The sequence below is a fragment of the Sapajus apella genome, unplaced genomic scaffold (genome assembly GCF_009761245.1).
Source record: "Sapajus apella isolate SASKATOON/1434 unplaced genomic scaffold, GSC_monkey_1.0 scaffold7, whole genome shotgun sequence".
NCBI classification, from domain to species: domain Eukaryota; kingdom Metazoa; phylum Chordata; class Mammalia; order Primates; family Cebidae; genus Sapajus; species Sapajus apella.
In genome coordinates, this window is record NW_022436947.1 from 29202369 (window position 1) to 29227475 (window position 25107).

At 40.5% G+C, this 25107-nt stretch overlaps 1 protein-coding gene across 4 annotated transcripts in view; it reads left to right on the forward strand.

The window, feature by feature from the left end:
* DOCK4 (dedicator of cytokinesis 4) overlaps positions 1-25107 on the forward strand; it is a 483746-nt gene that overhangs the window by 435348 nt on the left and 23291 nt on the right. For all 4 annotated transcript variants that reach the window (XM_032275667.1, XM_032275665.1, XM_032275666.1 and 1 more), the window contains 6 exons: positions 4403-4551; positions 6561-6647; positions 8449-8553; positions 13929-14070; positions 15449-15615; positions 18249-18335. In XM_032275667.1, coding sequence (XP_032131558.1) covers positions 4403-4551; positions 6561-6647; positions 8449-8553; positions 13929-14070; positions 15449-15615; positions 18249-18335 — 737 coding nt within the window. The remainder of the gene's footprint in view (positions 1-4402; positions 4552-6560; positions 6648-8448; positions 8554-13928; positions 14071-15448; positions 15616-18248; positions 18336-25107) is intronic.

Below are 25107 nucleotides of genomic sequence, written 5' to 3' on the forward strand. Positions count from 1 at the left end.
CACACCTGGCTAATTTTTTTATTTTTATTTTTTGTATTTTTGGTAGAGACAGGGTTTTGCCATATTGTCCAGTCTGGTCTCAAACTCCTGAGCTCAGAAGATCCACCCACTTTGGCTTCCCGAAGTGTTGAGATTACAGGCGTGAGCCACTTTGCCTGGCCAACAGTGATGTTTTCTTACCCTTAGTCTTCTCAGTGCTTGGAATAGTGCCTAGCAATGTGAGATTTAAATAAATGTATCATGAGTTAATGTACCCTTTAATTAAATATTAACACCTGGTAAGCAGATTTTCTCTCTCAATATTGGTAATTCTCTATTCGAAAAGGAAATACAAACAGTAAACTGTTTTTAAAATTTTAAAGTTCATAAAAAGAGAAATGAGGGAGGGAACTGAGGACAAGCTATTCCAGATATATAACAGATATATTTTTGTTCTCTGAAATAAAGTCCAAATTTGTCTGATTATATTTCAAAAATGGATAAATCTTTTTTCTTTGTTTACTCAACTTGCAGTCCTTATGTTTCCCATAGTCATAAGAAATAAGTTCTTTTCCCATGTAACATTTTATTCTTCTCTGTTAGGTCATTTTTGTCCTTGGAGAAAGTGAAATTGATGGAAAACTTTTCTGTCTTTCTAGGATTCTGTATAAGTGACTTGACCCTTTTCCAGACTTTCATGACAGCATCTTCCATTCCTAATTCATCTCTACTCTTCTGTGTTATTTCTTTTTGCATATTGGTGTCTTATAATACTCTTCTTAAAATGGTAGAATGGGATTAATAATTTACTACCGCTTCCTCTAGACACAGTTTATCTCAGATATATGTTGTCATTTTCCCAAATCAAATTCTGAAACAGGTGTAATGTGTCTTCACACCTTTTCCATGCCATCACTCAGTCATTTGTCAGCTTCATCTGATTGCCTGCCAATGCCTTCTTTTCCCAGGCTTTCCCAGGGCACCTCACCCTCACCTGGCATTCCGCCCATCCCAGGACCTTCCAAGACTCAGCCTGATTGGGAAAGCATCTGGGGACTGGAGACCTTCATTACTCTTTTGGTTTTGGTTTTGTTTTGTTTTGTTTTGTTTGTTTTGTTTTGTTTTGTGAGATGGAGTTTTGCTCTTGTTGCCCAGGTTGGAGTGCAATGGCGCAATCTTGGCTCATTGCAACCTCGCCTCACAGGTTCAAGAGATTCCCCTGCCTCAGCCTCCTGAGAAGCTGGGATTACAGGTGCCTACCACCACGCCCAGCTAATTTTTTATATTTTTATGGAGACAGGGTTTCACTATGTTAGCCAGACTGGTCTTGAACTCCTGACCTCAGGAGATCCACCCGCCTCAGCCTCCCAAAGTGCTGGGATTATAGGTGTGAGCTACCGTGCCCAGCCTCTTTTTGTTTTTTAATTGTGCATAACATGAAATTTACCCTCTTAACCATGTTTAAGTGTACAGTTCAGTGGTATTAAGTATATTCATATTGTCGCACTACCATTACCACCATCCACCTCCAGAACTTTTCCTTTTTTTGAGATGGGGATCTTACTGTATCACCCAGATTGGTCTTAAACTCATGTGATCCTCCTGACTCAGCCTCCCAAGTAGCTGGGACTACAGGCATGTGCCACCACATGTAGCTGATTTTAAAATAATTTTTTTTAGAGATGAGAACTCACTATGTTAGCAAGCCTGATCTTGAACTCTTGGCCTCAGCCCCTGAGTACCTGAGACTACAGGCGCAAGTCACTGTACCTGGCTCAGAACTTTTCTCATCTTCCCAAACTGAAACTCTGTGCCCATTAAACACTAATTCCCCATTTCTTTTACCCCGACAACCACTATTCTATTCTGTCTCTGTAAATTTGACCTTCATTGCCCTTGAAGTCACTGCCTGTGGGCAGCTGTAGGAAGGGCTTCCATCAGTCCTCCCAATCCTCCGAAATGATCAGTTAGTCTCTAGGGTATTTTCTGAGTACTCACATGCTGGCAGCATGTGAGTACCACCAGCACAAAGGAAATTTGAGTGACAAAGAAGGTAAGTCCTGAGCTGGGTCGTTAAAAGGAAGTAGGAGTTATTTATCAGCTAAGGGAGAAAGAAGGTCTAGCAGGCCCAAGCTGTTAGGCCCTTAGATATGAATCAGAGAGGTATGTGAGAGGAACCACAGCTTGTTCAGATGACAAGAGCAAAGAATGTTGATGCAAGAACAAAGATACGCATAGGGTTTCCTTAGATACTTTGCATTTATTATAAAGATACATGGGAATGTATCTTTATACATTTCCAGGGATGTCAGAGAAAACTAAATGCCTAGTGAAATAATATCCCTGATCTGAAGATCTGGTTATTATAATTCTTGTGCAGTCAGAGTAGTCTTCCATGGCTACCTATGTTATGGTGGTTCAGCTCTGTGTCTGTGTCCACTGTCGCCCTTTAGTGGTTGCTCTCTTTGTCCATCTGACATTCAATCCCCTAAAGAAAGAGGCCAGCAAGAGTGCATGCAACAGAAGGCATCCCTGTCCCGGTCGGGCAGCTTTCTTGTGCCCAGCTGCCTCTGGACCACAATGCATCTTGCTCATTCCCAGAAAGTGGATACAGGGGTCTGGGGGCTCCAACTATGGGGACTGGAGCCTTAGCAGCTACTGGAGCTTCTTAAAAGAGATGGAGGTGGGCTCTTTCAGACCTGCACTACATAGAGGGCCAATGGGAAAATGTGGATAGAGAGGTTTGTAAGAACCAGATCATGAGCAACAAACAGAGGCCTAAATTTATTGTTTGAGCTACTAAGAGGAAGCAACATGATCATTTATTTGCATTGAAAGAAGTTCATATTGGTAACTGTGCAAACTGAATGGAGTGGGATAAGAGACTGCTGGTGAGTTAGGAAAGCTTTCGCAATAATAATTGAACCAGGATATTGTATAAGCTCACCAAAGGGAATTGAAAAGAAAAAAGACCAGAGCCTGTGGCAGGGCCCTGGCCCTTCTAATTGCAACTATCTTTTTTACATGGAGATGGCCACTTCATAGTATTATAACTTAGCGTATTACTTGAGGGCTTTATGTGTAGTTACACTAAAGGCAAATAAATGAAGAAAAGGAATTACCATTATTGATACCATCTTAAAAGCTATTATTATGTCTTTTGAGAAACATATGAGATGGAGTTAAGTGGATTAGTAACACAAGTATTTGTCCATTTTATTCAATTTGGTAAATGAGTTGGCTATTCTGACATTAGAGGAAAAAATTATAGTCCTTTATCAATGACAGTTAAATCTGATGCCTATTCTTGATCTATTTGGCTATATTTACAATTCAGGAAAAGGAGAGACCTACAGAATGGCGAGTATTCTGTCAAATACACTATCTGCCAACTATAGTTAAATCCATAGGTCACCTTTCCCACTTGTGTGTATGTGGAAAATCAACCCTTGTTTCTGCAGGAAATCCAGTCATGCCAAGCATGTAATGATATCAGTAGTCTTTACAGAGATTTGTGGGGTCATCTTGTGCGAGAAGGTCATATCACACAACCTGCAGCAGTTCTTTCTCACACCCACAAACACCCCTACCCTCCCCTGCAAACACCCCTACCCTCCCCAACACCCCTACCCTCACCCACAAACATCCTTACCCTCCCTAACACCCCTACCCTAACACCCCTACCCTCCCCCACAAACACCCCTACTCTCCCCATAAACACTCCTACCCTCCCCCCAAACACCCCACCCTCCCCCCCAAACACCCCTACCCTCCCTAACACCCCCACCCTCCCCAACACCCCTACCCTCCCCCACAAACACCCCTACCCTCCCCCACAAACACCCCATCCTCATCCAGTACTTCCACCCTCTCCAATCCCTGACCCTATTGCTAGATTTTTTTCTTTCATTCTTTTTTTTTTTTGTCTTCACTCAGCTCCTCTCTGGCTTCTCTCCTCACCAGTTTTAATTTTCATCCCTTTATTATCCGGAAGAATTTGCCATTTTTTGTTTCTGAAGCCTGCCCTTTGGAAGATGCTCATAGTCCCCAAGGAACTTACTAGTGAACTCTCCCAGCACACGAAGGCCTGTCTCGCCACATCTTTGAACCAGCAACAGCAAGATATCCTTGCACATTTTTATTATGCCATAGCATACAGACATTTTAGGGAAAACAAAAAGCAAAAAATGAAACAGAAAATACAGGGAAACCAAAAGATGAAGTACAGGTCTCTAATAAGTCCAAGTCCATCATCCGGGAAGTCCTCATTCATAACCCTGCTGCTGCATATATTCTGGGCATTTTTCTGCTATATCACGAAATTCAGAAAGTATTTTTTCCCAGTTTGTCTGAAACTGGCGACTTTTGGGGGAATGTGATTTGGGGTCCTGTCTCAATCATTGCCTTCCCACGTGACTTGCAGAAGCTGCATATACCCTCCTCTTATATGACGAGCTGCTGGAATGGTCTGATCGGCCCCTCAGGGAGTTCCTGACCTATCCCATGCAAACAGAATGGCAACGCAAAGAGCACTTGCACCTCACCATCATCCAGAACTTTGACAGAGGCAAAGTAAGTGGCCCTGCCCCACCCGGGGTCCCTCCTGGGGTGATGGTGTTGATGTCCCTTTTCCTTTCATTTCTAGTTTATGAAGCCCACCTCCTTGAGCAGGGACCCTCACATTTTAATGTATATTCAAAGTACCCAAAAGCTTGTTAAAATGCAGATTCCTAGGCCCCACTCCTAGCCATTCAGATCCGTGTCTTGTCTGGCACAAGGCTAGGAATCTGTGATTTTAACAAGGACCCTAGGAGAGTTCAGTGTGTAACCATTTCATTACACTTTGATAAATACCAATTTAGAGATTTTGATCCCCAGTAACTTAGTTCACTCCTGACTGCTTTAGCAAAATACCATAGACTGGGTAGCATATTAACAGCAGAAATTTATTTCTCAGTCTGGTGAGGGCCATCTTGCTGTGTCTTCACATGGCAACATAACTCTCTGGGGCTTCTTTTATAAGGGCACTAATGCCAATCATGAGGGCTCCACCTTCATGACCTAATCACTTCCAAAGACCCCACTCCCTAATACCATCACCCTGGGGGTTAGGATTTCAACATATGAATTTGCAGGAGAACCAAACATGCAGACCATAGCACCCAGGTATTCTCTGAAAAACCATTATCACCCTTCACACTCTCCTGAAATTGGCATGCATTCTGACTCATTCTACTTTAAGGTAAAATATGTGAAACTTAATTTGTTCGAAGAATTTTGTGGCATCCCATCGTGTACGTAAGAGATGTATTGGGATGTTGAAGAAACCTGACTGGCCTAATAAAGCAATTCAGTACAACACCTCCCTCCACTTTCCCCCCCTTCTCCAAGGGCTTGTAGTACTCTTTTAAAAAATTAGTGAATCTGACCACCATTGTTTGTTGGATTTGAACACTTGGATGCTTTGGTGGTACGTGTCTTAGACTTAAATATATCTTCCAAATTGCAAAGGTTAAACAGAAAATTAAAATACAACCAATGGCTATCATTCATTTACAAAATATAATTGGGCACACATAAAAATTTGATACAAGGAAACTGATTCTTTAATATCTTCCTTTATTATTTAGTTACACTGACATATCATCAGATGAATAGCAAAAGAAATGTTTTTGTGCCCTCCTGCTGTCAAGTTTCCACCTGTGAGATAAGGTGGCACAAACTCTCTGAATTCAATTATTGGCCCATTCCCAGGAATTTGTGCCAGACTAGGGGTTGCAAACTATGGTCCACAGGTCAAATGCTCACTGCCTGTTTCTGTACAGCTCCAAAGCTACAAATGTCTTTTACATTTTTAAATGGTTGAAAGAAATCAAAGGAATCATAACATTTTGGTACATGTGAAAATCATATGAAATGCACATTTTAGTGGTCCTGAATTCTATTGGAACACAGCCATGCTCATTTGTGTCTACGGCTGCTTTGGTGCTATAATAGCAGAATTGAGCAGTTGTGACAAAGACTATATGGTCCTCAGAGACTAAAGTGTTGACTTCCTAGCCTTTTGCAGAAAACATTTGCTGACACCTATGCTAGATCAAAGAATTTTTGCATTTCTGCTGAGACTAACCAGCTGGGTTAGACCTCTCACAATTTGCAAGCACAAGTAAGCTAAGCAAGGAATCCAGGGTACTAATCACAAATAATTGGGCATTAGAGGTCAGTGGTAATTCTCTCCTCTGCACCGAGGGCCTGTTTAGAGCCATGTACTTGGCCATTTTGAAACTATAGTTATTTCAAGATGATGATTCTGGAATGACACCAGAAAATGTTGTTCATGTACCATATATTAATGACTGTTGTGGTAGATTATCATTTCCAGCATTCAAAGGATTTTTAATAATTTACATTTTGATTACATGTTGTTTTCAAGATTAAAGTCTCCATGATACAATTAAAGGTATGTTATAAAGATTAAGGAGTAAGGCTTGGTGCTCTAAAAGCATTCATGTTCTGACTTTTGGGTAGAAGTAAGTGAATGTTGTCGGATGGTTCCACTTACATCATTCATTTGTCCACAGTGCTGGGAGAATGGCATCATCTTGTGCCGAAAGATTGCAGAGCAGTATGAGAGTTACTATGACTACCGAAACCTGAGCAAGATGCGGGTAAGGTGCCTAGATGAATCCTGATCAGGCCATAGCCTCTCTTTGTGATTAGCTTTCCAGTGTGGTTCTATGAAATTAACTTTGTGGTCTTGCAGAAACCTTTTTTAAGATAAGTGTTTCCTCTGAAGCATACTCAGCTATTTATACAGAGAAATAGTAAACTGATTTGTGTAATGCTTTTATTTAATATACAAAAAGCACTTGATCTGTTTTAAACACCACGTATGAAATATACAATCTAATCCAGGATTAATACTTTGTTTATTGTGGAAAATCTCTACCCTTGTTTAAAGAGTTTCTAGTTATACATAAGTTTCTGTAGCAGTATACCATTCTTAGTCCCATAATCTGCAAATCTGTAGGAGTGGCTGACCCATTTCTAAGTAATTTAGGGCCAAATTCTGTAGGTGTCACCTCTGTTTAGCTTCAGCAATGTATTTTTATTTACTAGACTTAGCTTGAGGTTTTATAGTACCTAAGAGCTTAAGGAGTTGAGTGTTCTCTTTCTCTAAACCAAATGTCTTATAACTACTTTGCTCTGAGGTTCAGACAAGTCCTCCCTGCCCTCCAAGTCCTTACCCTTTTAGCGACACGAACATTTGTGTTATCTTGTAATACACAAGATCCTGCTGACTGCTTAAGTTCTTAGGGGTTTCTAAAATAGGATCATCACAACGTTGTTATACATTATAAAAAAAGATTACAATATTGCCTTTTGAGGTAGCCATTTAAGAGTGAATACCATAAACCTGTAACCGCTCATAAAATCCCTTATATCCCAACAAGGAATTTATTCAACTGGCAGGAACTGACTCCATCCTTTTGGCACAGAATTTCATGTCAGCAGTTCATCGATACTTCTCCTGAAATGAAAATGAAAGAGAAAAAACTTGTTTTAACTTCAGTCCATCATGTTGACTCTGGCAGGCACTGCAGTTTTATATAAACACATTGCTGTTCATCTCTTGGCATCCTGTCCCAGTAACAGAAGCGAGGTGATGATGTTTACTCGTGAGAGCCCTTGGGTGCCATAGTCACTAAGATTTTTATAAACCCAAAGCATTACACTTCTTGCCAACTGCTCTTTGGGGTGCTGTTACTAGATGGAGGATAGAGGGGGAGTCTTCAAATGTAATATTAGTCTTTCTCTGGAAACCCTGGGGATGATAATATCATGAATGGGAAACCATAAGGTTTATATGCTTCATAGTTTCAACATTGTCAGGCGCACTTAAGAGCTTTCAGCTCAGACAGCACTTTGCACTATGAGTCTGCTTTGGTTTGTTTTATCCTTGCCCAACCTGTGCAAGATTGCACCTTCCAAATGTCCTGAGTACCATGTGCCAGGTGGAAGCAAACTCACAGGTAAGTACATCTGGCACAAGAATTCTCTAGAAAGGTTTTGCCTCTAATAGTTCATGTTAATTTCTACTTAATTGTGAAGGAAATATTTTTCTTGATAGACTACATGCATAGAAATAATTTTTCCCTGGTGATAACATATGATAATACACTTGAACCTTTAAAGCATGGGTCAGCAAACTGCAGCCTGTGGGCCTAGCAGAATTAAGTAGTTGTGCTGAGACGATATGGCCTACAAAATATAAAACAGTCTCCGGACATTCATAGAGGAAATTTGCCAATCCCCGACTTAAAGCATCAAAAAGAAAGCCAAACTTTCTTTTCAGCAAACTCGCTTAAAATAAAGTTCTCCTTTATATAAAAAAGAAACCTTGTCCTATGAATTTGATAGAAGTGAAAGATGAGATAAAATGCTTAGACCTTTTCCTGTGCTTTCTAGATGATGGAAGCCTCTTTGTATGACAAAATTATGGACCAGCAACGTCTTGAACCAGAGTTTTTCAGAGTTGGATTTTATGGAAAAAAATTTCCATTTTTCTTAAGAGTAAGTAATATACTATTTAATTTGCTTTCGTGGTTCTCATATAGATATCCCAATCAAGAAAACTCAAATGTTAATGACATTTTATATGACAGGTAATAATATTCATGAGACTTTTTTTCAACTTTTACTTTGCAGACACACTGTATTAATCTAGAATGCCTTGTTTTAAGTAATTTCCAAGATGGCAATCAACCCCTTCCTAAATTTAGTATATTTTGTGAGCAGTCTTTGATAATTATAGTTTCCCTCGTATGATATCCACTATTTTAATTCAGTCTGCAATTTCCATCGAGTTAGTATCAGAGAAAAAACGGTGGGGCGCTTCAGGAGTTTTGGAGTTGCAGAGTATAGAAAACCATGCAGTTTCACATCATGTGAAAACCCTTCCCTCCTCCACCATATAAAGAGTATTGTTTGGCTATTTTGATGAATTTGTATAAAGATAAATGTCACCCAGCAAAAAGACCCAATTTATTGCTAGTATAAACTCCATTTCTACAAAGGGAAAATTTTCAGACATTCTATGATACTTACAAGATAATAAAATATTCACCGCCATTCTTTTCATTTTTCACATTCTGCCAAGTAGTGTCTTCTATGTTTGAATGTTTATTGAACACTTCAGTATGTATACCTTCCTTGTAAAAAAAAAAAAAAAAAAAATGCTTAAAAGAACATATGTAATTCCCCAAGCAACTAAGGAAAGGTATCTGGGATAATTTCTAAAATTGAATCAATTTGTTACAACTTTAGTTCTCAATATACAAATATTTTGATGTTTGTGTTTACCTAAGTCTTACGTAACTGTCAGTACATATGACAGGATAGCAGGACGGGTGTACTGGCAGGAGAAGAGAAAACGGAAAGATTTCACTTTACTGTTTGTTTACTAATCATTAACTTACCTGCCTTTCAGAATGAAATAGATAGATAGGTACATCCAAAAATAACCAGTACAGGTTTGTTTTAGTATCACACGGAACAAATGTTTTCTTTAGTGGATTGAAATGGCCATGCATTCAGGTACTACACAGACACAGTGAGAAATCTCCTTGTTTCCTTAAGAGAGACTCCACACAGTGTTGTGTGTGGTCACAAAGCTGACTCTACAGGTGGGCCTGCCTAAAAATGGAGGAAATCTTGAATCCTGATCAAAAACAGCAGCAAGTGGGCACAGTAGCAAACTGTAATCCCAGTAACTTGGGAGGCTGAGATAGGAGTATCACTTGAGCTCAGTTCCAGACCAGTCTGACCCCAAAGAAAAAAAAATAAAAAAATGGCAAAATCAGAATAGATGTTGAATTAAAAAGACTACGTTTTGGAGGTGTAGCTGGTCCCAAGCTGTTCTGAGCATCTCCGCTAAGCACTGCAGGTGGCCTGGATCCAGCTTCTGAGTGGAGCAGCCAACAGACTGGAGCTGTAGCCACACGGAGGGCTGGGGATTGCATGGCGGGGTCTAGATGAGACTCTGCCGCCATAGGTCGTCTCCCTCTGTTAGCACAAACAGATATGACTCTGTTGACAGAGCCACGTCTGAGAGATTATAATTAAAAGTATAAAGTTTAAAAAAATTAGAAGTAGTTTAAGAGTAATCATTTTAAAGACAGTTTAGCAAATTGGAAATCTGCATTAGCTAAGAGAATAAATTTTTTTTAAAAAAGTCAATTAGAATAAATCAATCTTCTATATCATCCTTCTTTTATAAATAGCTTTCCTGGGTATAAATGGCATTTTCTTCTAAATGAAAGAGAAGGGTCCCCCTCTGTTGGTTTCTAAAGGGCACTACACTCTTCAGAATCCCTGAGCCTGACTTTTTTTTAAGGAATCAGATTCTAGTCTGTCCCTGGATTTAAAAACAAACAAATATCAACATTAAAAACTTCCTTTTGGCCAGGCACAGTGGCTCACACCTGTAATCCCAGCACTTTGGGAGGCGAAGGTAAGAGAATTGCATGAGGCCAGAAGTCTTATGTCGTTTCATCAATTTCCAAGATAATTTTTAAGAGTCAAATAAATACCTTTATACAATTTTATGATCTAAGTAGGGTTTTTCTCCCCATGGAAGATGGATTATTTGGCTGGGCATGGTAGCTCATGTCTGTAATCACAGCACTTTGGGAGGCCAAAGCCAGAGGATCACTTGAGCCCAGGAGTTCAAGACCAACCTGGGCAACATGGTGAGACCCTGTCTGTACTAAAATTTTTAAAAATTAGCCAGGTTTGGTGGCATGCACCTGTGGTTCCAGCTTTTTGGGAGGCTGGGGCAGGAGGATTGCTTGAGCTCAGGGGTCAAGGCTTCAGTAAGCTGTGACTGAGTCGCTGCACTCCAGCCTAGGTGACAGTTGAGACCCTGACTGTCTCAGAAAAAGCGAAGAAAAGAAAATGGGTTATTTTTAAAATGTTGAAAAATATGACCCAGGAGTTCTACTTTTATATACATACTAAAGAAAGTTGAAAATATATATTCACACAGTTACCTGTACCTGAATCTTCATAGCAGCATTATTCATAATAGCCAAAATGTAGAAACTCCCCAAATGTCTATTAACTGATGAGTGTCTATTAACCGATTAAACAAAATGCAGCATGATTATGCAATGATACTCAGCAATAAAAAGGAAATACTTATATGTGCTACAGAATGGATGAACTTTAAAAATATTAAGTAAAAGAAGCTAGTCACAAAAGGCCAGCCACGCTGTATAACTCCATAATAGGCAAATCCATACAAACAGAAAGTAGTTTTGAGCTTGCCGGGGCTGGGGGAAGGGTAAGTAGGAAGTGACTGCTAACCGGTAGAGGATTTCTTTTTGATATGATGACAAGATTCTGAAATTAAATTTTGCTAGTCATTGCACAACAGTATAAATGTACTGAAAACCACTGAATTAAACATTTTTAAAAGGTAGATTTTGTTGTATATGAATTATAGCTCAATAAAGCTATGATTTTTTTCAGGAAAAAAAAAAAGAGCACTGATAAGGAAGACGCTTTATTTCCTGGAAACCCAAATATCAGATCCCAAACTTTATTTTAAAATGGCTTCTTAATACCATTGAATGCCTGTATTCTTAGAGTAACTGCCCCAATTTTTACAAACTGTTATATATAAGCATTGTTTTAAAATATATTTCATTTACTAGGATATTTAAATATTTCCTTGGGGGCTCCTCTAATAGGCAGAGAGGGAGATATTGTCTTTTATTTTACCAAGCAAATTAATTATCTTTTGAGTAGAATTTTTAAAATACAGCTTCAGAAATTGTAACTTTTATCTAGAAAGTTTTATATAGAATTGTATGGGGTCCTCCTATAAGGACAGGTGCACACGAATGTTCATTGCAGCACTGCTTACAATAGCAAAGACCTGGAAACAACCCAAATGCCCATCAATGACAGACTGGACAGGGAAAATGTGGCACATATGCACCATGGAATACTATGCAGCCATAAAAAAACAATGAGTCCGTGTCCTTTGTAGGGACATGAATGAACCTGGAAACCATCATTCTCAGCAAACTGACACAAGAGCAGAAAATCAAACACTGCATGTTCTCACTCATAGGCGGGTGTTGAACAATAAGAACACATGGACACAGGGAGGGGAGCATCACACACTGGGGTCTGTTGGGGGGTCTGGTGGGGAGTTGGGGAGAGATAGCATGGGGAGAAATGCCAGATATAGGTGATGGGGAGGAAGGCAGCAAATCACACTGCCACGTGTGTACCTATGCAACAATCTTGCATGTTCTTCACATGTACCCCAAAACCTAAAATGCAATTAAAAAAAATATTTAACAGAAATCCAAATAAAAGAGAAAAAGAGCCTTATTATAATCCTTAAAAAGAAATAATTGTATGGGGTCCTCAATTCTAGGTAGTGTCTGCCTTAACCTTGTGTTTTCCCAAAGATCATGATTTATTTAGGGGTTTGTGGGGAACCGAGGCGAGTTATCAGCCCAGTTCCTGCTGCATTTCCTCTCTCTGCCTGCAGCTGCTCTTTCTCTGCAGAAGAACTGAGCCTCTGCCCATGACTTGTTTCCCACTCCCTCACTGTGGCCTGGAGTTCCTCTTTATGGCATTTTACATGAGAACCTCACAGAGCTGAAAACCTTGAGCCTTGGCTTCTCTAGGCCCCAAACTGTTTTCCCCTTAACTTGAAGCTCTTCGGGGCCTGAGATCCCACAAGCTTTCTTGGTCTTGGTAGCTCCTAGGAGTTTTTCCTGCATACACTAGGCCATGTTCAGAGTAGACAGAGTCCAAGGTTTGGACTCAGACCAGAATTTCAATCTAGTACACGTGGACAAAGTACTTCAAGACATTAGGCCATGGCGCGGCGTGGTGGCTCACACATGTAATCCCAGCACTTTGGAAGGCCGATGCAGGTGGATCACTTGAGGCCAGGAGTTCAAGGCCAGCATGGCCAACATGGTGAAACCCCATCTCTACTAAAAATACAAAAATTATCCAGGCATGGAGGTGCATGCTTGTCATTCCAATTACTCAGGAGGCTGAGGCAGAAGAAGTGCTTGAACTCGGGAGATGGAGGTTGCAATGAGCCGAGATCATTACCACTGCACTCCAGCTGGGACAACAGAGTGAGACTCCATCTCCAAAAAAAAAAGGAGTTTAAGCCTTGGTTCCCCAATTATAAAATGGGGCGGGGTGGGGAGTGGGACTATTTCTCAAGCTTGTATGAGTTAAATAAGACGTGCAGTGTGCTTCATCAATAACTCTGCTCAGTTACAATTTCATTATCATTAAAATGTCAGAGATCCATCATATCTAATCAGATCATTCAGGTACTTTTTGGAAACCTGCCCATCTTTCCAGCTGTCTTAACCTACCTCAAAAATAACCTTCACCATTCTTACCTGAAGGAGAGCATCATGAATGGCAGAATACTCATCCATGCGTACATACATATGTACACACATCACACACACGCAAACAAAAAGCAGACAATTTACTTTCTTTTCCTCCAAATTGTGAAATTACCCACATGAATTTGATATGTACTTTATAAAAATAATCTTTACACATGTGCTTATTACCATTTGGAGGGAATACAATTGTTTTGTTTTCATACTTTGGTGCTCTGAGAATCCACCTCTTTGCTCCTTGTGCAAGTGAACCGGGAAGAGTGAGGTATTCTATTGGGTTTTATTAAATGCCGTCGAGAGTGAGCTTATGATCTGTATCTGCATTTTTAATCATTGGGCAAACTTTTCCGATTGTTCCGGTGTATGTTTTCTTACAGTGTATCGATCGGTATGGGGCATGTGCTCAGTTATTGCCAGTCATGTTTTTTGGCTCTGTTGTAATTAATGCATTCAGTTATATAGCCCAAATTTCTTTTTCACTTTCATCTCCAGAATAAGGAGTTTGTGTGTCGAGGGCATGACTATGAGAGGCTGGAAGCCTTCCAACAGAGAATGCTGAACGAGTTCCCCCATGCCATCGCCATGCAGCACGCCAACCAGCCTGATGAGACCATCTTCCAGGCAGAAGCTCAGTGTATCCGCACCTCCAAGGGCTGGACTCAGTGAGATTGCATTGGCTCTCAGCTGCAGAGCATTTGCATGCAAGGTTGTTCAGCCACCAGTCTCTTTTCAATAGCCACGTCCTTACTGCTCCCTCTTTCCCGTCATCTTAAGTTTAGCTTAACTCTTTCTGAATAGAACTTAATTGTTCTATTTATTATCATGATGTCAGTCGAAAGAAATCTCTTAAAAGACTTTTTCCCTTTTTATTAAACCTCTTATATAGCTCAACCCTGCTTTTAAAGCTCTTTTTTAATGATTTCCTTTAGAATAATTTTCCTTTGACATATCCTGTGGAAACTGCTTCAGTTCCACAAAATCGTAGCATTATGTTTACTGGTACATATGATTTGCCCCTTTCTCTGCCCTGATATTTTTATTCTAGGATGAGGAATGGAAGAGAAAGAGGTACTCCAGTATCTTTTGGGGGCTCTTAGCTGTGACATCCTGAACAGCCCTTAATAATTGCTGTATAATTCATACTCTCATTGTCTAAACACAGACAACTGAGCTGAAATCGCATAGGTGTTAGAGACTAAGGCAATTCACCCAAGCACTCTTTTTTGACCCCCTCTGCCTTTTCCTGAAACTGATGATCTTAAAAAAACACCTAAAGCTTCCACTGACAATTATGAATACCATTTCAAAGCAGAAAGCAAAATGCAAGACATGCAAGAAAGTACATAGGAAAAATATTTTGCTCTCTTTTTTTAATGAGGAGGTAAATATACAAGTTAATATGATACCCCTTTAGTGTAATTTTTAAAAATATAAACTATAACTAAACACCCTGCGTATCAATACAAGATTTGGGAGAGCAGTTATCACAGATGTGGGAAGGCTAGGGACACAGAAAATCACACAGGTATATGTAAGTCATTGTCAGTGTTCAGGTTTTTGTCTTTTGTCATGGTTGCATATGTATTTACATGTTATTATAAGCAAATAATAAATTTAAATGGGTCATGCATAGACTGAAAGATGTCTCATGAACAATGATTAGGATCATCCTAATTCTTAGTACCTAAAGCCCAAACGATTTTGATCTTCCCCCACATAAAAAAAAAAAAAAAAAAAAAAAAAAAAAAAAAAGAGTGATATCTAAATCCACAGGTCATGGAAATTTCAAGCTGGTACTTCACCTACCTAGAACTAGTTCGAGACCTGTAGTTTGAGATGGGATTTGCCAGAACTGAGTTCTTGGCATCTTCTTGGTAATTTTTTAAATGACTTCAACTGAAATGGAAAGAGAAGATTGTTACCCATCTTCTTCTCTCTGCCGTAGCTCAGCCCGAGCCAGACTTCCATGGAGTTTGCCAAGTCAGGTTCTCTCCTTGACTCTTTAATCCTAGATTTGCAGATATATGCGGTGACTCCCATTCCGGAGAGCCAGGAGGTCCTGCAGAGAGAGGGTGTTCCGGACAACATCAAAAGTTTCTATAAAGTGAATCACATCTGGAAATTCCGCTATGACCGACCTTTTCACAAAGGCACAAAAGATAAAGAGAATGAATTCAAGGTACCATGCCACTCTTATTAAATGCCAACTCCTCAGACTGTGAGCCCCTTGGGGTGTGATCCTTGGTAAATATTTACTCAGACTAGTGTCAAGTAGCAGAAGGGACTATATAAATCATTTAGTCTACTGGTTCTGCAACTCCACTGTGTATCAGTGACATGGAGTGCTCCCTAACCAGGCAGATTTCTGGTGCCCAGCTCAGGAATTCTGACTCAGTAGGTCTGGGAGGAGGTCCTAAAATAAAATTCTAATGCTGGTGGTTCTCAGAGCAGTCTTTGAGAACTCATGGTTGAAGTCAGTCATTCATTATGTCGAACCAATTGTGGGAACCTTAAGATGTTTATTTTCACATAAAGTTCAACGAATAAAGAATACTTAATGAACAGAGAAAAAGAAGAACAGTTGGATAGGCTGCTGGTACAGTGGGTAAGTTATGTGCCATCTTTTCCTGCTTGTTCTTGTTAGAACAGTGTGTCATTTGGACTTCTCAGGACTCTGGGTAAAGGCAAATCTTGGATTCTTTGTGTGTGTTGAGTTCTCTGTTCTCAGTAGTTGCAACATGCCTTCCTAATTCAACGCCCTCTCAGCCAGAAAGGGACAAGGTTTCTGCAGAAAAGGGGCAAGACTGTTCAGCAGATAAAATTGAGTCTGCCCCCTTCTTTGCAAACAATGACATAGTAAGACCCCCCAGTTCGTATTTCACACCAGAACAAAGAAGGCAAAATTAGCTTATTTTTGTGAGTGAATTAATTGGCTTAGCATTTTTCATCACAGATGTTCTCCACTTAAGCTAGGAAATGTGCTCCTAACACGATTGTCTCATATTCGCTCACGTGGTCGGCTCTGCCTGTGTCAGTTTCCAGAACTCCCAGAAGTATTTCCAGGAATTATTATTCACCACCAAGAGATGACCAGAAGGGGAAGGTTTTCAGAGTTAAGACGGGATTGAAAGTAGAGCAGTCCCTTGTGCGCAGAGATTTGATGGGCCAAACATCAAGGCAAGGGGCCACTGGAAAACAGCAATGGCATAGGAGTAAAAAGATCTGTGATCATTTTCTTGCTTTTTTCTGGAAACTTAACATTTTTCTTTTTGCCTTCCGTAATCAATTAAGGATATAGCTAGTTTATGATCCAGTTCTCCTTGCAGTTGCTTTTAGTGAAAACATAGTCAAAAATCCACTGAAATCAGGCAACTGATTTGTCGAAAGTTACCTTCTAATTACCAGTAGTTTCAATTCTAAAACGCATTTTCCAACTCCTCCTCAATTGTTGTTTTTTTTTTTTTTTCCACCACACGACATTTCCTTGTGGCTGTCACTTTAAATTAGTATCCGTGGTACAGCAATCCCCCTAAAAAAAAACAATAATAATAAATCTGGCCCCAGATTTATAGCCCTCAGAATCTGGCTCCAAACCACCCCTCCAGAAGCCTCGTCTCCACCACAACCCACTCACCCCTCCTCCCTCTCAGCCTCCTCTCTTCCTCTCCTGCCACGCCCTTTTGTAAGCCGCTCCTCCTGTCAGCACCGCCACCCGCTCTCTCCTCCTGGCAAACTCCTACTCACTCCTCAGAATGCAGCTCACGTGTCGCCCCCTCTGAGAACTGCTGTCCTCCTCCCCGAGGCTGGCGTGTGCGCCTGCATCCTCCTCTGTTGGCCCCCAGAGCCTTGAACATCCCTTTCTCTTCACTCTGAGCTCTTATTCATCTGCTTACCTCCCTGTCACCACCAGAACACTGCGAGCTCTTGTCACAGGATCCCTACCCTATTCATCTCAGCACAGCTTGGCTGGCCCAGAGAAACTCTTCCTTCTTTTTTGTTGTGGTTTGAGTAAATGGCACTATTTCAGAAATTTTGTAAGTCGTATTATCCTCTTGGGAATATGCTTGGTTTAAGTAAGAACGATGAGGCATAGGTACTAAAACCTGGTTGACAAAAAGAAACCTGTCATCAACAGCAGCTTGTACCAAAGGCGGCGTGGTTTCACATGTCCTGGGGTTGCTCGCCCTGGCTTTAAAATACAGATTTGCCTCTATTAATAGCAGTCCAAACAATCCCAAGAAAATGTGGCAAGTAGATTTAGCAAGAGAGGAGTCAGAGGTCCTAGTGGCTAGGTTCTAATGCTGGCTCTATCAGTAGTTAGAACGTAGCTTTTGAGTAAGTCACATTGCTGCTTTGAGACCTAGCGTCTTCCTGTTTAAGACAGATCCTGCCATGTGGTTCCTAAAGCCCTTTCTTCCCTTAGAACTGTGCTATTCTCATCTTACATTAACTGGATGATACATTGACTGGCTGGCCCTTCTCGATATTAATGGCTAGTTGTTAAGGAGTGAAGAGAGTCTACATTAGAATTTTAGTGAAATAGCGAAGAAAATAACATAATAGTGTATTTTTGTGTTGTTAAGCTTGCTGTTTGAAGTAGGAGCCCATTTATTTCACTTGGAAATAAAGTTTGATGATATACAGTGGAATTATTCAAATAAGCTTCAGCAATATCTCACTGTGATAGTTGCATGGGTGCTTGAATGAAGACTAAAAGGCCGACAGGAGGAAGCAAAACCTGGTAACAGTGGGTGACAAACACTAGTCATGGAAGGGCAACCTGAGGGACCTAATTTGTTTTGTGTTTTGTAGAGTCTCTGGGTGGAGAGAACGTCATTATACTTGGTGCAGAGTTTGCCCGGCATTTCTCGCTGGTTTGAGGTGGAAAAGCGTGAAGTGGTAAGGATCAGAGCTTACGCTCAAATACTTTCTCATCACAGTTGTTCACTTAGAGTTGTGCTGTATGTTCATGACTTCTCCTTTGACCCAGATTCCCTGGAAGCACTCATAGTAAAATAGTGCATGTTGATGGTATTGACCACTATTGCCAAGGCTGAGAAGGTAAATATTAATATTGTCCTAATGTGACCAGATGGAGGGATTTCTTGAAACAACTCGATTTGCTACATGTAAAAAGAAAACTACTCAGGCCCTTGAGTTAGAAGACTTGGAATTCCAGCTCTCCTAATTACTATAGCAGTGTGAGCTTCAATGCTTACTGTGTCAGACCAGTGCTAATGCTAACTGCTTTATCTTATTTAATCATCCTATCAGGGCTGTGAGGTATACATTCTTGTTCCTGTTTTAGCAATTTTTGACAAGAGGTCAAAGGCCTTTACCAGAGATCACATAGCAAGATGTCGAAGAGAAACTCCAACCCAGATCTTTCTGATTCCAAAGCCAGTAACATTGATCTCTTCTAGCCATGGTTCTTACAGGCAGGAGAAGGCTAATGTCCAGTCTCTGCACACTGCCGATGCACAGCAAGTCCGTGCTGTTACAGTTCCCGGTAGAAAGGAGGGCAGCATGTTAGTCTCACTGGGCAGTCCTGGGTGGAGCAGCAGCAGTAGAGCAGCGGGTGCCACTGCAGAACCTGGTAACCACAGCTCCCAAGAACCTTCTGGTTGTAACATGTGGCCCCAGCTCCAGTCCCCAGTTGTGGAGAGCAGGGAGAGCAGGAGTGGAAGGCAGCCACCTCCAGGGTGGGACCGCACCCAGCTCCCTATGCTGCTCTTCCAGCTGACAGCACCTCGATGTCAGCCACAGCCCTGCAATCTCACAACCTCCCTTGCTACATCTATTATAGCCATGTATTAACTTTATTTCACTTGGTGTGAACGTTCATGTGTTTCACTGCAGAAATATTAATGTGTTTGTTTTTGAGCCTGGGTCTCACCATTTCATTGCCATAGTTCTCTGATAGGAAGTGTACCAGTTGTGCAAATACGTCATTCGTACCTTATTTAGGTCTCAAGCCTATCCTGTCAATGCAGAAGAATGAACAGCTCCTGACCAAATCGTTTTTCAAGAATTGCTTGTCCTACCTGAAATGTCTCAGCATTGAAACTACCCTCAGCTTATCATGTTCAATTAGGCTAAGGATTTAAAAATTTAAACTCTATTCAGCAGATTACATCAGTACAGTTGTCTTCTTGTCCAATCTGAGTTCCAGGATCCCCAAAAGCTGGTTGCTTACATTGTCATGCCCTGGTACCTTCCATGGAAGAGGGGAGACTGCTAAATGCAGTTCTCAAAAATTATTATGCTTCCCGCTGAATGGCATGGGTCCAGCTCATAGAAGTGTTCTTAGTCATCCATATTGCATTAATGATTCAGAGAGCCTTTGCAGCTACTTACTACCCAGAGCATTAAATTCTGTGAAGTCTCACCAATGGCCCTGGCCCTTGGAAATGTCATACACACATACACGCAATGCTAATAAAAAATAGCATGCTGATAATGACAAAAGGAGTATTACTAAACACAACCTTTCAAACATCAGCTGCCTACTTTATTGGAATATGTAATCTTATGTTCCATCAGACAGAACAAATCAAACTTGGCTGTTTTGTTCCCTGAACACAGCCCACTCTTAACAGCCTTTGTGTTTCTCTCTTGTTCTTGCTGCCTAGAATGTCCTCACTGTCAGTTATTGGTTTACTGGTTTAACTCCTAGTGTAGAAGAACTTCAAGAACAGGGACAGATAGGAGGTACTCAATACAAATACGCCATGTTAAATCGAAATTCCTCATCTGCAGATGCCAACATCTGAAAACCAAGAGATGTTTCCATTTGTTTGGCTCCAAAGCTCATTTGCCAATACCACAACCAGGCTCTTCTATTGCAAGGCCATTTATTAGCTTTATTTCACTTAGTGTGAATGTTCATGTGTTTCACTGTAGAAATATTAATGTATTTGTTTGTTTTTGAGACTGAGTCTCGCTCTGTCACCCAGGCTGGAGTGCAGTGGTAGGATCATGGCTCACTGCAGCCTCGACCTCCCAGACTCAAGCAATCCTTCCACCTCAGACTCCCAAATAGCTGGGACCACAAGCATGTGTCACCACAACTGGCTAATTTTCTGATTTGTTGTAGAGATGAGGTCTCACAATGTTGTTCAGCTAGTCTCAAACTCCTGGGCTCAAACAAGCCTCTGGCCTTTGCCTCCCAAAGTGTTGGGATTACAGGCATAAACCACCACACCCGGCCTTATTAATGTAATGCATTCGATTAAAGGAACCTGCCCTAAATCCTGCTGGGGGTATATACCATGCATGCCCTATATTGCCTTTTAAACTCTGAAAAGTTCTTAATTCTGAAACATGTGGCACCAAAGGTTTCAGATGAAGTTGGAGACCTTTATTTTCTAAGTCATAGACCCCCCCCCCAATAGCTTATCAAGTTTTGTTAAGATACCAGTGCCTTTGAACTGTTGTGTTGCCTCTGTAGTTTATTTGATTCTGTTTTCAAAACCAAAAAAGTGCTTTTTTGTTCGGATTAAGAAGTAAGCTCATTTCAGCTGGGCGTGGTGGCTCACCTGTAATCCCAGGACTTTGGGAGGCCGAAGCGGGTGGATCACCTGAGGTTAGGAGTTCATGACCAGCCTGGCCAACATGGTGAAACCCCATCTCTACTAAAAATACAAAAAATTAGCCAGGCTGAGCTAAGATCGTGCCACTGCACTCCAGCTGGGACAAGTGCAAAACTCAAATAAGCTCATTCAAATGTTTTTAATCAAGGCAAATATTTATAGTTTAGAATTCATAAATTATTTTTTAAATCCAACTAAAGATCATGAAAAGATTGTCATACCACATCCTGCCCCTCAGAAAACAATGTACCTTTACTTTCTAAATACTGTGTAACCAGAATCTAATCTCTCCTCAGCCCCCCTGCCAATAGCGCCACCTGGTGCCCAATCATTGCAGTAGCCTCCTAAAAGGTTTGCTTTCCCCCTTACATGGCAGCCAGTGACCTTTTTGAATTTAAGTTATAGCATACAAAAATAGAGAAAATATATAATGAACCTGACTTACCCATCATTACTTCAACAGCCATCAAAAAGGTCAATTTTATTTCATCTGCCCGTCTACCTGCTCCCTCTCGACTATTTTTGAAGTAAATCTCAGACGTCATATCACTTCATTTACAAATATTTTAGTATTCATATTTTTAAAAACCTGCACCAGGTGCGGTGGCTCACGCCTGTAATCCCAGCACTTTGGGAGGCTGAGGTGGGCAGATCACCTGAGGTCGGGAGCTCGAGACCAGCCTGACCAACATGGAGAAACCCCGTCTCTACTAAAAATATGAAAAATTAGCTGGGCATGGTGGCACATGATTGTAATCCCAGCTACTTGGGAAGCTGAGGCAGGAAAATGGCTTGAACCTGAGAGGCAGAGGTTGTGGTGAGCCAAGATCACGCCATTGCACTCCAGCCTGGGCAACAAGAGTCAAACTCTGCCTCAAAAAAAAAAAAAAAACCCTGCAATATTACTGTCACATTAAAATTTAAGAATCCCTTGATCATAAAATGTACAGTGTTCATTCACACTTCACCAAGTCTTTTATTCTACATTTTAGACCAGCCTGGGCAATGTAGTGAGACATTGTCTCAACAAAAAATTTAAAAAATTAGCCAGCTTGGTGGCACATGTCTGCAGCCCTGGCTACTCCAGAGGTTGGGGCCAGAAGATCACTGGAGCTAAGGAGTGCAAGGTTACATTGAACTATGATCATACCACTGTACTCTAGCCTTGGTGACAGCCTCAACCCTGTCTCTTTAAAAAAAAAAAAAAAAATTATTTTTAGGCCAGGCACGACGGCTCATACCTGTAATCCCAGCACTTTGAGAGGCCAGGGCAGGCAGATCACTTGAGGTCAGGAGTTCAAGACCAGCATGGCCAACATGGCAAAACTCTTGTCGCTACAAAAAATACAAAAATTAGCCAGGCATGGCAGATGGCGCCTGTAATCCCAGCTACTCACTCAGGAGGCTGAAGCAGGAGAATCGCTTGAACCCAGAAGGTGGAGGTTGCAGGGAGCCAAGATTGTGCCACTGCACTCCAGTCTATGTGACAGAACAAGTGAGACACTGTTTCAAAAAACGAAAAAAAAATCAAGTTTTAGTTTTACTCTTTGTTGTTTGAATCCAAATTTAAATAAGGGCCACGCATTGCAATTGATGGAAATGTCTTCTAAGTCTCTTTCAATCTGTAAGTTTCCCCTTGCATCACTTTTTTTTTCCTTCCTTTTTTGTTGAAGAAACTAGACTGTTTATCCTGAAATGTTTCCTTACATGTGGATTCTGCAGACTGCATCCCAGTGAAGTCATTTAACATGTTTCTCTGTTGCCTATATTCCTTGTAAATTGAAAGTTAGAACTAGAGACTTGATCAGATGTTTTGCTCTTACTTTCACAGAACTACATCATAGTCGGTGTTATGTGCTTCTGGGTGTGTGTGTGTGTGTGTGTGTGTGTGTGTGTGTGTGTGTGTGTGTGAGAGAATGAGAGAGAGAGAGAGAAAGAGATGTTGGCGGCCACTGGTGATCATTTCCCAGATCCATTCATCTTTTATGGGTTACAAAATGGTGATATTTTAGCATTTCATCTTTATTTGCTCATTGGAATACTTCTGTAAAGAGAAATGTCCTCTCACTAAATATTTGATTACCCTGAGGTACAGGAAAGACAATGCTTTATTCTGCAAAAGTGACCAGAGGGGTTTTTGTTTGGTTGGTTTTGTTTTTAGTATCATTAGTAACTCATGGATATGAGCATATTTGTTTTGTTTTAATCCATGGCAGTTATTCTTATTAAATTTCAAAACGTCCCATGTTTGCCTTTTGGGAGCCTCTTCAGAATGGCTCCTGAGTCTTTATTCCACAGTATCCAAGTAGTCTTTGTTACTGAGCTAACACACAGGATCTGATTGTCAGATTAGATGCAGGACTCAGCGACCGACCCCTCCCAGCATCAAGCTTTGCTAGTAATTTCAAGGCAGGCAGGATGCTCAGAGGAAGCAGTGAGGTTTCTGAAACATCACGCTTCGTCTGCCAGGTCCTTCTTCCCCACATCAGTAATAATTCAGAATAATAGGTGGAGTCCCTCAGTGAGGGTTCACAGGGTTCCTCATTCAGAAGCACATTTAAATTATGAAGTGTAAATTATGAAACATTCCATTTTCTACTCCACAGAGTGAGTTGTAAAGCTTCTCAGAGATGTTCTGTAATCATGCCTCATGGATTCTGGTTTATTTAAAGAAATCCTTTGACTGAGGACTTCCCTCTAGGGCATTCGGTAGATAACATCCCTTCTGCCTAGCAATGATTTTTAGTCTATTTACTTGAAGGTTCAGTTGACAAAGAGGTAAGACATGGTCACCTGTCTTTTCTGTCCCCCAAGGACATTTCCCACTAAAGAAAATGAATGGATCACAGGCCAGATACTTTAATGACTTCCTGGTAAGATGAGGTGGTCTACGGTCTCTTAAACATCTCCTGCCCCAGACCTGAAAGCAGCTATTTCTCCAATGACTCCTTATTCTTTTTAGTGATAAACAGTATTTAGATATTGTAATCTGAGGGTTAGAGGAAAGTAATTCTTGGTGAACACTCTATATCATATATCTTTGCACACTTCTTTGACCGCCCCCTTAGAATTATTTCCCTAGAAGTGAATTAATCAAAAGTATCCCCACGGTAACCATTAATTCATAGATCAGTAATGGGATATATCATTTATACCCAGTCTAGAGGGAATAACTAGTCTTAGGAATACATGGTTCCCCAGGATCTTCTCCAACACTAAGTGTTGTATATTATTTTAATATTCCATATAATAGACTGAAATGATCATACTGGGGTTGAACGTTTTGGTTCAGCATTTTTTGAATGCTAAGTGAAGATATGTTTTCATATATTGATGTGCGCTTTTTTTTTTGAATGCACCAATCGTATCATTTCATTTTGTTTTCTTCAATATTTAGCAAATATTACCATTTTGTCTATCCTTCATGTTATAAATATTTTCCAGGTCATTTGTATTTTGCCTGTGTTTATTATATCTTGGTTTATTTTCTTTTTAGAAAATTTGATTTTACAGCATTTGAATTTATAAAGATGAAGATTTTTTCTTACAGCCAAAAGCGCATAAAATCTACTAACCATTTTTAAGTGTACGCTACAATAGCGTTAACTATGTATACATTGTTGTGCAACAGATGTCTAGAAGCTTTTAATCTTGGAAAACTCAAACTGTATATACTGAACAGTCTCCCCTCTCCCCTTTCCCCTAGCCCCTGGTAACAACCATTCAATGTTCTAAGATGTTTTGCTTGTTTTTTAACTTTTCAGTTAATCAGAGCTCTCAGATTTTTCCTTTATGGTTTAGCTTTTGTGTACATAAAGCAAGGGTTTAATATTACAAATAATCTGAAGTAAATATCCATTTTCCACCACTCAGGTAAAGAAACAGAACATTGCCAGCAGCGTCCTGCAGGCCTCCCATGCGCCCCCTCTCAATTATAGCTCCGTCTTCACAATAAAAGTAGTCACTATCCTAACTTTGATGGTATCCATTCTCTTGCTTAGTTTATCACCTATTTGCCTCTCTAAACAAGTTGATTTGGTTTTATTTGGTTTTGAACTTTATATAACATACTGCTTGTA